General features: G+C 44.2%; 1 protein-coding gene across 3 annotated transcripts in view; it reads left to right on the forward strand.

Moving 5' to 3' along the window:
• Window positions 1-13,494, forward strand: part of acsf3 (acyl-CoA synthetase family member 3) — a 46,139-nt gene that overhangs the window by 16,673 nt on the left and 15,972 nt on the right. For all 3 annotated transcript variants that reach the window (XM_029641382.2, XM_029641384.2, XM_029641383.2), the window contains exons 4-7: window positions 2,742-2,896; window positions 4,011-4,156; window positions 7,177-7,274; window positions 7,447-7,573. In XM_029641382.2, the coding sequence (XP_029497242.1) occupies window positions 2,742-2,896; window positions 4,011-4,156; window positions 7,177-7,274; window positions 7,447-7,573 (526 nt within the window). The remainder of the gene's footprint in view (window positions 1-2,741; window positions 2,897-4,010; window positions 4,157-7,176; window positions 7,275-7,446; window positions 7,574-13,494) is intronic.

A 13,494-nucleotide genomic window follows, 5' to 3' on the forward strand; every position in this document is an offset into this window, starting at 1 on the left:
ATAGAAAGCCCTGACAAATGACGATGGCCCACTCTTTCTGTGAGCCAGCACAGCCTGTATGTGTATGGAAGGGGGTCAGGAAAAAACAATTAACCTGAATTAGGGCCAGATTAACCAAGTTAACCAAATTTTCTCACATTGCCATTGACAGTTTTTTCTATTGTCTCTTTTTGGTCCATTTAGATTGTTAATGTAGATTTTATACAAAAAATGTAAAAAATGTTATGGTTAAAAATGTTATTGTTTTACTGTGACTTGTTGTAGGCTCCTAAGCGGACCATAAGGTTAAAAACCAAACCAAATTAAGAAAACGAAACAAAAAAACAGAAATTTTAAAAATGTAATTAAATAAAAAATTAAATAAAAAAACTAAGTAACTCCGCCAGAGTGTCTCTTTTGGATCACTTTTGCCGGTCCCAAGCCCGGATAAACGAGGAGGGTTGGAATTGTGACATTTAAAAAAACAAGAATCGACAGAAGAAAACATACATATTTAGGGTGTTTTTTACTCACTTTTTGTCTCTCCCACGACGTTATTCCTCTCTCCTACAGCGTCCATCACAATTACATGCACCTGGCCAATTATGCAAATTAGGTGAAAATATTCATTAGCGACTTTTAGGACAGCCAATAGCTACTTTCCTTATTTAGGAGTTGGCAACACTACGGGCTGACACAGATTATGGTCCGACAGGCTATGAGGAGGCTCGCGGCAGGTAGCCTAGTGGTTAGAGCGTTGGACTAGTAACCAAAAGGTTGCAAGATCAAATCCCTGAGCTGACAAGGTAAAAATCTGTCAAATCTGTTAACTCAATGTTCCTAGGCTGTCATTGAAAATAAGAATTTGTTCTTAACTGACTTGCCTAGTTAAATAAAGGTAAAACATTTTTTTTTTAATGCCATAGACATTAAGGTTGACTCTCTCAGGCAGGATTAAAAGGATTACATCGACCATGATCCTTTGCTAGTTATGGTCACTTTAACCATGATTCTTAGCGATTTTGGGGGGTGCCATTCAGCCTCATTCAGCAATATGGCGCACTTCAAATACTTCCGGCTTCGTGCGCCATCGGGAGATTTCCATAGGAATACATGGATGACGTCAGTGCTAGCACTATCTACTGGTTGTAATGTCAGTGGGCTCCAGCCATGAGTACAGTAGGAGAGATAACAGAACATACCAGGACTGGAATCATGGACCAGAGGCCAGGAGAGCAGAGGACTTGAGGTTAATGGCGGAGAGTTCATGATCCATCCTCACACAACTGAACTGACTGCAACATTATGTGGTGGTGGGGGAGAAAAGGTATTGACTACAGGGCTAGTAGAGAGTAGCTGGGTGCTGCTGGGTTAAGGGCTGTTTGGGATGCAGGCTGCAGCCGAGGGTCTCCAACATACACTCCCCCAGGTGGAGGGCAGCTCTTTGACGGACATAAATTGGCTTTTCCCCCCTCCTGAGTGGCTGCTGGGGGAAGCGCTCCACTGCGCTTGATCGACACGGCCCAGAATGCCCAGAACAGACACAGGAAATAATATTCCCCTCTGAACCCCGCTATCTAGTCTGTCCGTGTGTGCGCGTGGTTGTGGATGTGTGTGGCTGAGCAGATAGATAAAGTTTTGTGAGTTTGTGTGAATAGATGGGTCTCTGTGGGATAGTCCACACTTCTGCCTGTTTATTTAATACATAATTTTTAAACCTTCATCCATTTTGATATTGCAATATTTAGAGCTTGATGAAGGGAAGAGGAGCGACGAAGCAGGTAAGTTGAGAAGGGGGAGAAAGCTTAAGGGAGTAGGAAGTAGAATAGGGTGAGTTAAGAGGACAGGGAGGAGGGGAAGTTGAGAAATTGGTGGCAGATGAGGAGGGAATCTGTGTGGGGGGGTGATGGAGTGAGGGACAGACAGAGGAAGACTGATAAGAGTAGGGGCAGTGAAGCAGGAAATTATGAAATGGAGAGAGTGAGAGTGTGTGAGAGAGGGAGGGAGAATGAGGAAGAATGAGGGAGGAGGTTCTAGGAGGGAGAGACGTGCACATGCCTCCCAAGGGGGACAGAGCCAAGGAGAATCTGTCGTTCACCTTCAATTAATTCACACTGTCCTCCCACTGTGTGTTGGGGGTGCAGCCAGGCGTGCCGGGGGTGTGTATGAGGGACTCATAATATCTGTGTGTATGTGTTTGTATGTGTGCGTACTGTGTAAGTAGCTTTGTCCTTGCGTGAGTGTATGCAAGGTGCTTATGTATAAATGTGTAGCCATGTATCAGTTATTCTCTGTTTATGTGCATCCGTCTCTGTGTACGACTGAGAAAGAGGAGGAGGAGGAGGGCGACTGCCCCTGGGCTCCTTCACAAATGCTCTTGGAACACATTTGTAAAAAAAATTATAATAATAAAAAAATACATGTAAAGGGTATTTTTAAAAGGCAAACGTGACCCAGCGTTGCGACTGACCTCAATAACATTCCTGTTGAATTCCTCTCTAAGAAGCTGTTAGACTGACCTTTGCCGATCCTGTCAACGTTTTTGTAATAAACTCGCCTGTTGACAGTTTTCATCTCTAGCCAGGCCCTCGCCTCGCTCTTCATTCACTGTAAATAATGTACACACAATACCATGGCACCCTATCCATCTGCTTTACATATTGTGATCTGGATGTGATGGTTTTGTTGGCATTAATATGGGATGGCTAATCCATCTACGCACAATGTAAGAGACTGTTTCTGACTCCCTCCCTCCCCCTCAGGTATGGGAGGTCCTGCTCAGCTCCAAGGCTCCTATGGTGACTGTGTTCATGGCTGTTCCAACCATCTACTCCAAGCTGATCCAGCACTATGAGCAGCACTTCACCCAGCCACGCGTCCAGGACTTTGTCAGGGCTGCCTGCAAGGAGAGAATCAGGTAACAAGAACCTTGTAGTCTACTTGTACAGGAAAGGAGTAGATCAGATCAGTAGCAGTATCATAATATTCATATAAATGGACGAATATCTTTAACAAGCTCATTGCTTATCTATTGTGATGAAATTGCATACTTACAAGACATCTTCAGAGCGAATGGGTTCTCATGAATCTGGACAGTGGTTTGTCATTCCGTCAGAGAGTGAAGCGATATTTTGAAGGGGAAGGGATATGTGTCAGAGATCAAAGGGATGAGTTTTAAAAAGAGACGGGGCTTTGTAGTGAGATGTGACAGACGCTTTCTCCAAATGTACCAGGGCTTATGCTCAAGAGAGAGAGTGAAGAAAGCAGTGGTAGATGGAATAGAGTTATAAACTGTATATGAAGCCCAGCACTTATGTTACCTCAACCTAAAGTTGCAAAGCTACCGGTCATTTACCAAAGTGACCTGAATCTTCTGTGATTTTGGTAATTAACAGAACATTTAAGGTAACTTTGATAATGTATAATTGAATAACTTTTTTTATTTATTTAAATGTTCATATAAAGTATACATGTTTTTATGCTTCTAGCGGATAGACCATTTGGTTCAAGAGAAAATGGCCTAATTAAAGAAAAAAGCATCTAATCAACAATGGCATTGTTTTTAATGAACTCTGCAACTCTTGAAACGATTGACTTTTTTCACAATTGCCACCAGTTTGGCGCCAAAACATTTACAACAAAGACATATTGACATAGTAAATAAATAAATATTCCTGCTGAAACCCCCTCTGATTTGGCCTCGATTTTCGATAAAATCATCTTATTTGTTTATTTGACATGTGATAAGGCCACACAGAGGGCCAGAGATCATTAGACACCTGTAATGATCTGAAGTACTCCAAAAGGCCACTAGATGTCATCTTGTAAAATTCACCCAAAAACTTGAAAGTCACCAACATTCTGGTAGTTGACTAGTAAACTTAAAAAGTTTACAGTAATATACCCTCCCTTTGCAACCCTACGCCAACCTGAAGCTACTCCAGTCAATGCTAAGGGCATTGAAAAGAGATGGCTTCATCAGAGCCTGGGGCTTTACTGAGTGTGACCCAGACTGGCCCCTCTGTCCCCAGGCTGATGGTGTCTGGCTCGTCCGCCCTGCCCCAGCCCACCCTGCTACGCTGGGAGGAGATCACAGGACACACCCTGTTGGAGCGCTACGGCATGACAGAGATAGGCATGGCCCTGTCCAACCCCCTGAAGGGTCCTCGCATCCCAGGTACACACACACACACACACCATTGACCACCACCATTTTCCTTTGTACAGTGATGTCATAACCTCACACACATCCAAAAACTGTATGACAGTGAGACTGTCTTTAATTCATATTACAACATGCAGACAGTTGTTAGGCTCTGTTGGAGCGCTGTCTTTTTGTCCTGTCTGACAGTTGTCTCAGTTGTCTGAGGAACATGGTGTGGATCAGACTATTTCTGTCTGGTTTACCTATGTTCTTATTCCAGGTGGTTCAGTATCAAAGCTCTATGCTGCTGTTGTTGTTGTTTCTGGTTCGATCCTCCGGTGACTGGAGGGCTGTGTTCCTTTCTTCAGTCTTTCCGTTCCCCTTCTAGTCTTTTGAGTGGAGGATCTTCAAAGCAGCGGTATGACAAGGCAGGCTAATTTGACTGTCTGTAGCCCAGCTAATGCGGTGTCTGTTGTTGTGAGCGCCTGTTTGAAATAAAGAGGCAGGTTCTATTTAATCCTGGGAGGTGGTTATTAAGACCAGCTCTGAGACGCTGCGGTCGTATCGACGTCTTTCCAGCAGCAGTCTATGAGACGCTTGTGGAAGAGCGCGTGTGATGCCGTCTCCTTTTTAAAGTAGGTTAAACAAATCAATAACAACCACAGAGCTCTCAGAAAAGAACACTCTTCCTCCACGGCACGCCGCCCCTTCAAAACAACTGTCAACTGTTAACCAATCAAATAGTGTTTTATTATGAATTTATTTATGACAATCTATTGAAGACATGTATTGTTATTTTATGAGTGAGTATACACACAGTTGTGTAATAATACACAAATAATGGTCATATTTGTATTGTGTTGGTGGTTGTAATTTGATTAATGTTTGGCTTCACACTGAGGAGCAGGCTATACCCTAAAGCTATCTCTCTCTTAAGCTATTCATCTCCAACTCATTTGTATTTTTTCTTTCATCCTGTTCCCCCCCCCCCCCTTCTTTTGTTTCCCCCCTCTAACACCAGCCCTGGCAGGAGACACATGTCCCCTTTCAGCAGAATGACTTTGAGCATCTCAACCTCCACCCTTTCACTTCACACCCTTTCCCCCCTCCCCCTTCTCTCCTCTCCCCTCTCCATCCCACTTTCTCCCTTCCCTGTGCTTTGTGTTTAGGGGAGGTTGTGGGGAGGTTGTTGGGGGGTTTGAGCAGCAGTGCTCCAGCAGGGCACCAGGGGGCGCAGGGCTGTCAGCTCCCCAGGGCAGTCCAGAGAGAGCACAGTGTGAAGGAAGGCTGCTGAATTATGCATGGGGAAGGCAGGCGTGGAGCTGCACCACACACAGCTCTCTGCTCCTCTCCCTTCCTCCATCCTCTCCTTTTCCTCCTCCTCTCTGCCTGGCTGGTCTCATTTGAAAACTCTAGCTGGCAGGTTGTGTGTGTGGCTGCCTGGCTGGCTGGCTGGCATGGCTGATGCTGCAGTCGTAATTAGAGGTTCAGATGGGCCCACTGATGGAGCCTTGTTAATGGGCCTCTGTGCAGTCAGGGGAGCCATTGTGTTTCTGACAGGGCTGTCGCCACAGGGCCGGCTACATTCCACTACACACACACATATACACATACACACTCACACAATTTACACACACACACACACATATACACACACACAATTTACACACACACACACACACACACACGCACACACACACATACACACTCCTACTGTATATCTGTAAAGCTATATTAATTCAACTCTGCTTTAATAGGCATGAAGAAAAGGGCAGTAATGAGGACGTCAGCATAATAAGATGTTATCTTATTCCTAATACCACTGGAGTGTTGTTGTTGTTATTGTTTCAATTGATTATTTTTGAGGGCTGCTGTTGGGCGTATCATTTCATTAGTCGTTTCCAGCTGTCACTCAACGACCTTATGTCCCTCTCAGTGCTGTCCTCATTCCCCTGCATGGTTAGTAATTGTACCCTGTGTGGAATGTGGGTAGAACACGGCTCTGTAATATTCCTGTCTTCTATTTAGAGTTTCTAGTCACTCGTTTAGCCCTCGCCCCTTTTTGTAATTCCCCTCCAGTCTTTCTGTTCTGCCTGTAGCCTTTGAAGTGGCAGTCAATCTCAATTCTCAGTAAAGTAACGGTGACCTGAATGTTACATGGCTCCAAAATATGTCTGGCCACCCTCCTGAATGGAGAGAAAAAGCGAGGGAGACGGAGAGGGGAAGAGAGAGAGAGATTGCTCGGGCTCAAGTATAAATGGATTTTGGTTAGTTTTGTGATTGAGGAGAGAAAGCTCTTTTTATCACCCCCGTCGTTGGCAGCTTTCTGCTGTGTTTGGAGGGTGAGGAGGAATGAGGACACGCTGACGATTACCCAGCACACTGGGAAACAACCCTGGGAGAAAAACTAAAAGACAGGGACCGAGATGGACGTCATCCTCTCACACAAAAAAAACTCAAATGAAGGGGACAGGAGGGATAGGACAGGAAGTGACTTTAGAGAGAAGACTGAGATAAACTAGGCTGGTCTGGTTTTGAAACAATGGGAGGATAGTTTGTATCTCTGTGTTTCTCGCTCGGCTGATGAAGTGGAAATGGAGTGTGTTTGATTGGCATTGCCAATCAGGGCTAAAGTTGATTAGATAAATTTGAAGCAGGGAGTTATTTTGTAATTATGGCCTGTCTGCCCTGTTCTTTATTGGGAGAGCAGTGGCCTGTGAAATGACATGGCCCACAGTGTCACACAGAGAGCAGGCTGCACAAAGGTTTCCTTCTCTTTTGGCGGTGGCAGTCATTAGAGCTTATCTCTCTATAGGTCACACAGACAGAAGGAGAAAATGCCTCAGGAGAGGGGAATCTGTGTGCATTCATATGTGTTGGTGGTCACATGTAGGAGAAGGATTGTCATTAAATCACTATATTTTTATTTGTTGATGCAAATATTTTGGGGGTGAAAATTGTTTTATTTACAACCATTAGCATTAATTGTGATAGTGTAATTAGTTCCATTTTGTATACATGATGTGAGTATTTACCGTTGTTTGTGTGTGTAGGTGCAGTCGGTGTCCCTCTTCCAGGAGTGGAGGTTCGTATTGTCATGACGAACGCAACCAGCACCACCATCGCCGAGGGCAACAGCAGAGAAACTCAGGTATTCAGCAGTCCGAAACACTCACATCCAGAGATACAGTAGGACTCCCAGATTCTGTGGAAAACTATCTGTCTAAAGAGTGTGTTCATGTTGTTAAAAAACATATACAGTTAGCATGTCCAGGACCCTGTCTGTCTTAGCCACCCACTGTAGTGTGTGTGTCTGTCTTTAGGTGCGTCCAGGGTTGGAGGGGAAGGAGGGGGAGCTGATGGTGCGAGGAGACCAGGTCTTCACAGAGTACTGGAACAAACCAGAGGCCACCAGGGAGTCTTTCACTGAGGACGGCTGGTTCAAAACGGGTACAGTACACTGTCTGTCAGGAACACACTGTCATCTCATGATTTATTGACTGGTATGCAGCTAAACAGGCTCATAACTTGAGACTAGTGAATGTTTCACATGACCACCAGGTCTGTGGTGGCTGGGGTTCACCATGTTCTCTCTACTTCGCCAATTACACCCAGAACACTGGATGAGGCACGTTGTCAGAACTATGTTTGTCATGACCTCTCTTTCTCCAGGAGCTGTTTTTAAACATTTAGGAAGAAGGCGTCTCGCTCCCCTTCAGTGACTGGCTTGTGATAAATGGAGGATGTGTGTTTTTGGTGCTGGGAGGCATTTCTTCTCTCTAAGTGGTTGTGACTCCTCTGTGGGTTGGGGAGAGGAAGAGCAGAGCTGTCAGTGGTGCAGAGGCCGACTAGGCCCTCTCTGGCCCAGTGCATTCCCCCAAGGAGTCCCGCTTTAGTAGAGGGCTACAGGGAGAGAGGAGCTGCTCAGAGAGAGAGAGAGAGAGAGAGATGGGCAGGGATAAAGGATGGAGAGAAGTGGGCAAGAAAGAGTGGAGGAGGTACAGATGGAGAAGGGGCTGCAGGGGGAGAGAGGGAGAGAATCAGGGAGAGCTGGCAGGGAGGAAGGAGAGGGGGCTGCAGGGGCAGAGAGGGAGAGAGTCAGGGAGAGCTGGCAGGAAGGAAGGAGAGGGGGCTGCAGGGGCAGAGAGGGAGAGAGTCAGGGAGAGCTGGCAGGGTGGAGTGGGTTTAATTGGCTTTTAGGGCTGGAAGGACAGAGTTCCAGTGCGCCGCACGCTGCTGTCACACTCCATTAGGCCCACTGGCCGGATAATGAGAGCCAGCACAATCAGCTCCCAGCAGACAAACCAGCCAGCCAGTCAGTCCCATAGCCAGCCACTGCTACTGCCAAGCAGCCTGCCTGCTTGCCCCACCCGCCTGACTGCCTGCTCCATCCTACATACAAATGCACATACACACAGTCACACTCACCATCACCTCAGGCAGCCTGCTTGCCATGGCGACCCTGCATCCACCAGCTCCAAAAGCAGCTATATCCTCACTACCAGCCGAGGTTGGTGGGACAAGCTATAGGAGGACAGGCTCATTGTAATGGCTGGACTGGAATTCATGGAACGGAGTCAAACATATGTTGGATTTGTTTGGTACCGTTTCATTTATTCCATTCCAGCCATTACAATGAGCCTGTCCTCCTATAGCTTGTCCCAGCAGCCTCCTCTGCTCACTACAGCACTACTTTACCTTTACTTTGACATACCTTATATGCCCAGGCCTATATTCTGCTGCCCCCTTGACACTGGAGGTGTTAGGAGTGTCAGATCTGTTGTCACCTCATCTGAAGGATTGTGGCCAGTTTGTATAGTTGAATAGGGAGGCTGGAGAATGTGCGCGGAGGGCCTTACTGTAATGATCAACTCATGACACAGTGTCAGTTTTCACAGTGCTATTTCCTGTCCAGTGCCTGGTTCTTTGTTTGTCACTGTGTGTGATCTTGGCTCTGTTGGTAGGCAGGGTGAAAAGGTGTGAGTTTCAAGACGAGTACTACTTACACTCTCCCTCACTTCCACCGACTTCCTCTCACACTCATACCCTTTTCAACCTCACACCTGCTCCCCCTCTTACACTCTCCCCCTCTCCGCCTGCTCACGTCTACATCTAACACTCCTCCCTCTCTCCCTTTCTTTACCCTCACCTGAACTAGCTGTCTGTCTCTCACCATCTCCATTTTTAACCCTCTCATCTTCCTATTGTATTTTTTTATTTTTTTATTTGACTAGGCAAGTCAGTTAACCTCTTCAACCTATGGGGGTGCTATGTCATTATTGGATAAAAAAACGTGCCCGTTTTAAGTGCAATATTTTGTCACGAAAAGATGCTCGACTATTGGCAGCTTTGGAAAGAAAACACTCTGACGTTTTCAAAACTGCAAAGATATTATCTGTGAGTGCCACGGAACTCATGCTACAGGCGAAACCAAGAGGAAACTCAAACAGGAAATGAGCAGAATTTTTGAAGCTCTGTTTTTCTATCGTCTCCTTATATGGCTGTGAATGTGCCGTGAACGAGCTTATGCTCTCTGCCGTTTGTCCAAGATGTCTGCAGCATCGTGACGTATTTGTAGGCATATCAATTTGTAGGCATATCATTGGAAGATTGACCATAAGAGACTACATTTACCAGGGGTCCGCCCGGTGTCCTGTGTCGAAATTATTGCGTAATCTCTAATGCGTTCCATTTCTTCAGAAGAGAAAGTCAACTGCCACGATGGATTTATCGTCGATAGATATGTGAAAAACACCTTGAGGATTGATTCTAAACATCGGTTTGCCATGTTTCTGTTGATATTATGGAGTTAATTTGGGAAAAAGTTCGCGTTTTAATGATTTAATTTTAGTTTTTTTTTCTTACCCAAACGTGATGGAGAAAACGGAGCGATTTGTCAACACAAATATTTTTGTAAAAACTGAACATTTGCAATCTAACTGAGAGTCTCCTCATTGAAAACATCTGAAGTTCTTCAAAGGTAAATTATTTTATTTGAATGTTTTTCTGGTTTTTGTGAAAATGTTGCTTCCTGAATGTCAGGCATGTCAGGCATAATACTATGCTAGGCTATCAATAGTGTTACACAAATGCTTGTTTTGCAATGGTTGAGAAGCATATTTTTGAAAATCTGAGATGACAGTGTTGTTAACAAAAGGCTAAGCTTGAGAGCAAATAGATTTATTTCATTTCATTTGCGATTTTCATGAATAGTTAACGTTGCGTTATGCTAATGAGCTTGCGGATAGATTTACACAATCCTGGATACAGGTTTCTTTCGTAGCTAAACGTGACGCAGAAAACGGAGCGATTTGTCCTAAACAAATAATATTTTTGTAAAAACTGAACATTTGCTATCTAACTGAGAGTCTCCTCATTGAAAACATCTGTTCTTCAAAGGTAAATAATTTTATTTGAATGATTTTCTGGTTTTTGTGAAAATGTTGCCTGCTGAATGCTAACGCTAAATGCTATGCTAGCTATCAATAGTGTTTACACAAATGCTTGTTTTGCAATGGTTGAGAAGCATATTTTGAACATCTGAGATGACAGTGTTGTTAACAAAAATCTAAGCTTGAGAGCTAGCATATTGATTTAATTTGATTTGCGATTTTCATGAATAGTTAACGTTGCGTTATGGCAATGAGCTTGAGGCTGTATTCACGATCCCGGATCCGGGATGGCTCGTCGCAACAGGTTAACCTCTTCAACCTATGTCATTATTGGATAAAAAAAAACGTGCCCGTTTTAAGCGCAATATTTTGTCACGAAAAGATGCTCGACTATGCATATAATTGCCAGCTTTGGAAAGAAAACACTCTGACGTTTTCAAAACTGCAAAGATATTATCTGTGGGTGCCCCTGAACTGATCTTACAGGCGAAACCAAGATGAAACTTCAAACAGGAAATGAGCAGGATTTTTGACGCTCTGTTTTACTATCGTCTCCTTATAAGGCTGTGAATATGCTGTGAACGAGCTTATGCGCTCTGCCGTTCGTCCAAGATGTCTGCAGCATTGTGACGTGTTTGTAGGCATATCATTGGAAGATTGACCATAAGAGACTACATTTACCTGGTGTCCCGCCCGGTGTCCTGTGTCGAAATTATTGCGTAATCTGTAGATCCATGCGCGTTCCATTTCTTCAGAAGAGAAAGTCAACTGCCACGAAGGATTTATCGTCGATAGATATGTGAAAAACACCTTGAGGATTGATTCTAAACATCGGTTTGCCATGTTTCTGTCGATATTATGGAGTTAAAAAAATATTTAAAAATCTGCAAATCGGCGCCCGATTTCCGATTGTTAAGAAAACTTGAAATCGGCCCTAATTAATCAGCCATTCCGATTAATCGGTCGACCTCTACTACAGACACCCTGGTTCAAATCCAGGCTGTATCACAACTGGCCGTGATTGGGAGTCCCATAGGGCGGCGCACAATTGGTCCAGCATCGTCTGGGTTTGGCCGGTGTAGGCCGTCATTGTAAATAATAATTTGTTCTTAACTTCTTGCGTCGAGCCATCCCGGATCCGGTATCGTGACTACAGCCTCAAGCTCATTACCATAACGCAACGTTAACTATTCATGAAAATCGCAAATGAAATGAAATCAATATGCTAGCTCTCAAGCTTAGCCTTTTGTTAACAACACTGTCATCTCAGATTTACAAAATATGCTTCTCAACCATAGCAAAACAAGCATTTGTGTAACAGTATTGATAGCTAGCGTAGCATTTAGTGTTAGCCTTCAGCAGGCAACATTTTCACAAAAACCAGAAAAGCATTCAAATAAAATAATTTACCTTTGAAGAACTTTGGATGTTTTCAATGAGGAGACTCTCAGTTAGATAGCAAATGTTCAGTTTTTCCTGAAAGATTATTTGTTTAGGAGAAATCGCTCCGTTTTCTGCGTCACGTTTGGCTACCAAAAAAAAACGAAAATTCAGTCATCAAAACGCCAAACTTTTTTCCAAATGAACTCCATAATATCGACTGAAACATGGTAAACGTTGTTTAGAATCAATCCTCAAGGTGTTTTTCACATATCTCTTTACGCAGCAATTTTGACAAAGGACACCGGGCGGACACCTGGTAAATGTAGTCTCTTATGGCCAATCTTCCAATGATATGCCTACAAATACGTCACAATGCTGCAGACACATTGGGCAAACGGCAGAACGTGTAGGCTCGTTCAGGGCGCATTCACAGCCATATAAGGAGACAATGGAAAACAGAGCCTCAAAAATTCTGCTCATTTCCTGTTTGAAGTTTCATCTTGGTTTCGCCTGTAGCATCAGTTCTGTGGCACTCACAGATAATATATTTGCAGTTTTGGAAACGTCAGAGTGTTTTCTTTCCAAAGCTGTGAATTATATGCATAGTCAAGCATCTTTTTGTGACAAAATATTGCGCTTAAAACGGGCACGTTTTTTTATCCAATAATGAAATAGCGCCCCCATAGCTTCAACAGGTTAAGAACACATTCTTATTTTCAATGACGGCCTAGGAACGGTGGGTTAACTGCCTTGTTCAGGGGCAGAACGACAGATTTTCACCTTGTCAGCTCGGGGGATCCAATCTTGCAACCTTACAGTTTACAACCTTACAACTAGTCCAACGCAATAACGACCTGCCTCTCTCTCGTTGCACTCCACAAGGAGACTGCCTGTTACGCAAATGCAGTAAGCCAAGGTAAGTTGCTAGCTAGCATTACACTTATCTTATTAAAAAACAATCAATCATAATCACTAGTTAACTTCACATGGTTGATGATATTACTAGATATTATCTAGCGTGTCCTACGTTGCATATAATGTGACTGAGCATACAAGTATCTAAGTATCTGACTGAGCGGTGGTAGGCAGAAGCAGGCGCGTAAACATTCATTCAAACAGCACTTTCATGCGTTTTGCCAGCAGCTCTTCGTTGTGCGTCAAGCATTGCGCTGTATATGACTTCAAGCCTATCAACTCCCGAGATGAGGCGGGTGTAACCAAAGTGAAATGGCTAGCTAGTTAGCGCATGCTAATAGCGTTTCAAACGTCACTCGCTCTGAGCCTTCTAGTAGTTGTTCCCCTTGCTCTGCATGGGTAACACTGCTTCGAGGGTGGCTGTTGTCGTTGTGTTGCTGGTTCGAGCCCAGGGAGGAGCGAGGAGAGGGACGGAAGCTATACTGTTACACTGGCGATACTAAAGTGCCTATAAGAACATCCAATAGTCAAAGGTTAATGAAATACAAATGGTATAGAGCGAAATAGTCCTATAATTCCTATAATAACTACAACCTAAAACTCATGTTGAAAGGAACCACCAGCTTTCATATGTTCTCATGTTCTGAGCAAGGAACTGAAACGTTCGCTTTCTTACATAGC

The sequence above is a fragment of the Oncorhynchus nerka genome, linkage group LG28 (genome assembly GCF_034236695.1).
Source record: "Oncorhynchus nerka isolate Pitt River linkage group LG28, Oner_Uvic_2.0, whole genome shotgun sequence".
NCBI classification, from domain to species: domain Eukaryota; kingdom Metazoa; phylum Chordata; class Actinopteri; order Salmoniformes; family Salmonidae; genus Oncorhynchus; species Oncorhynchus nerka.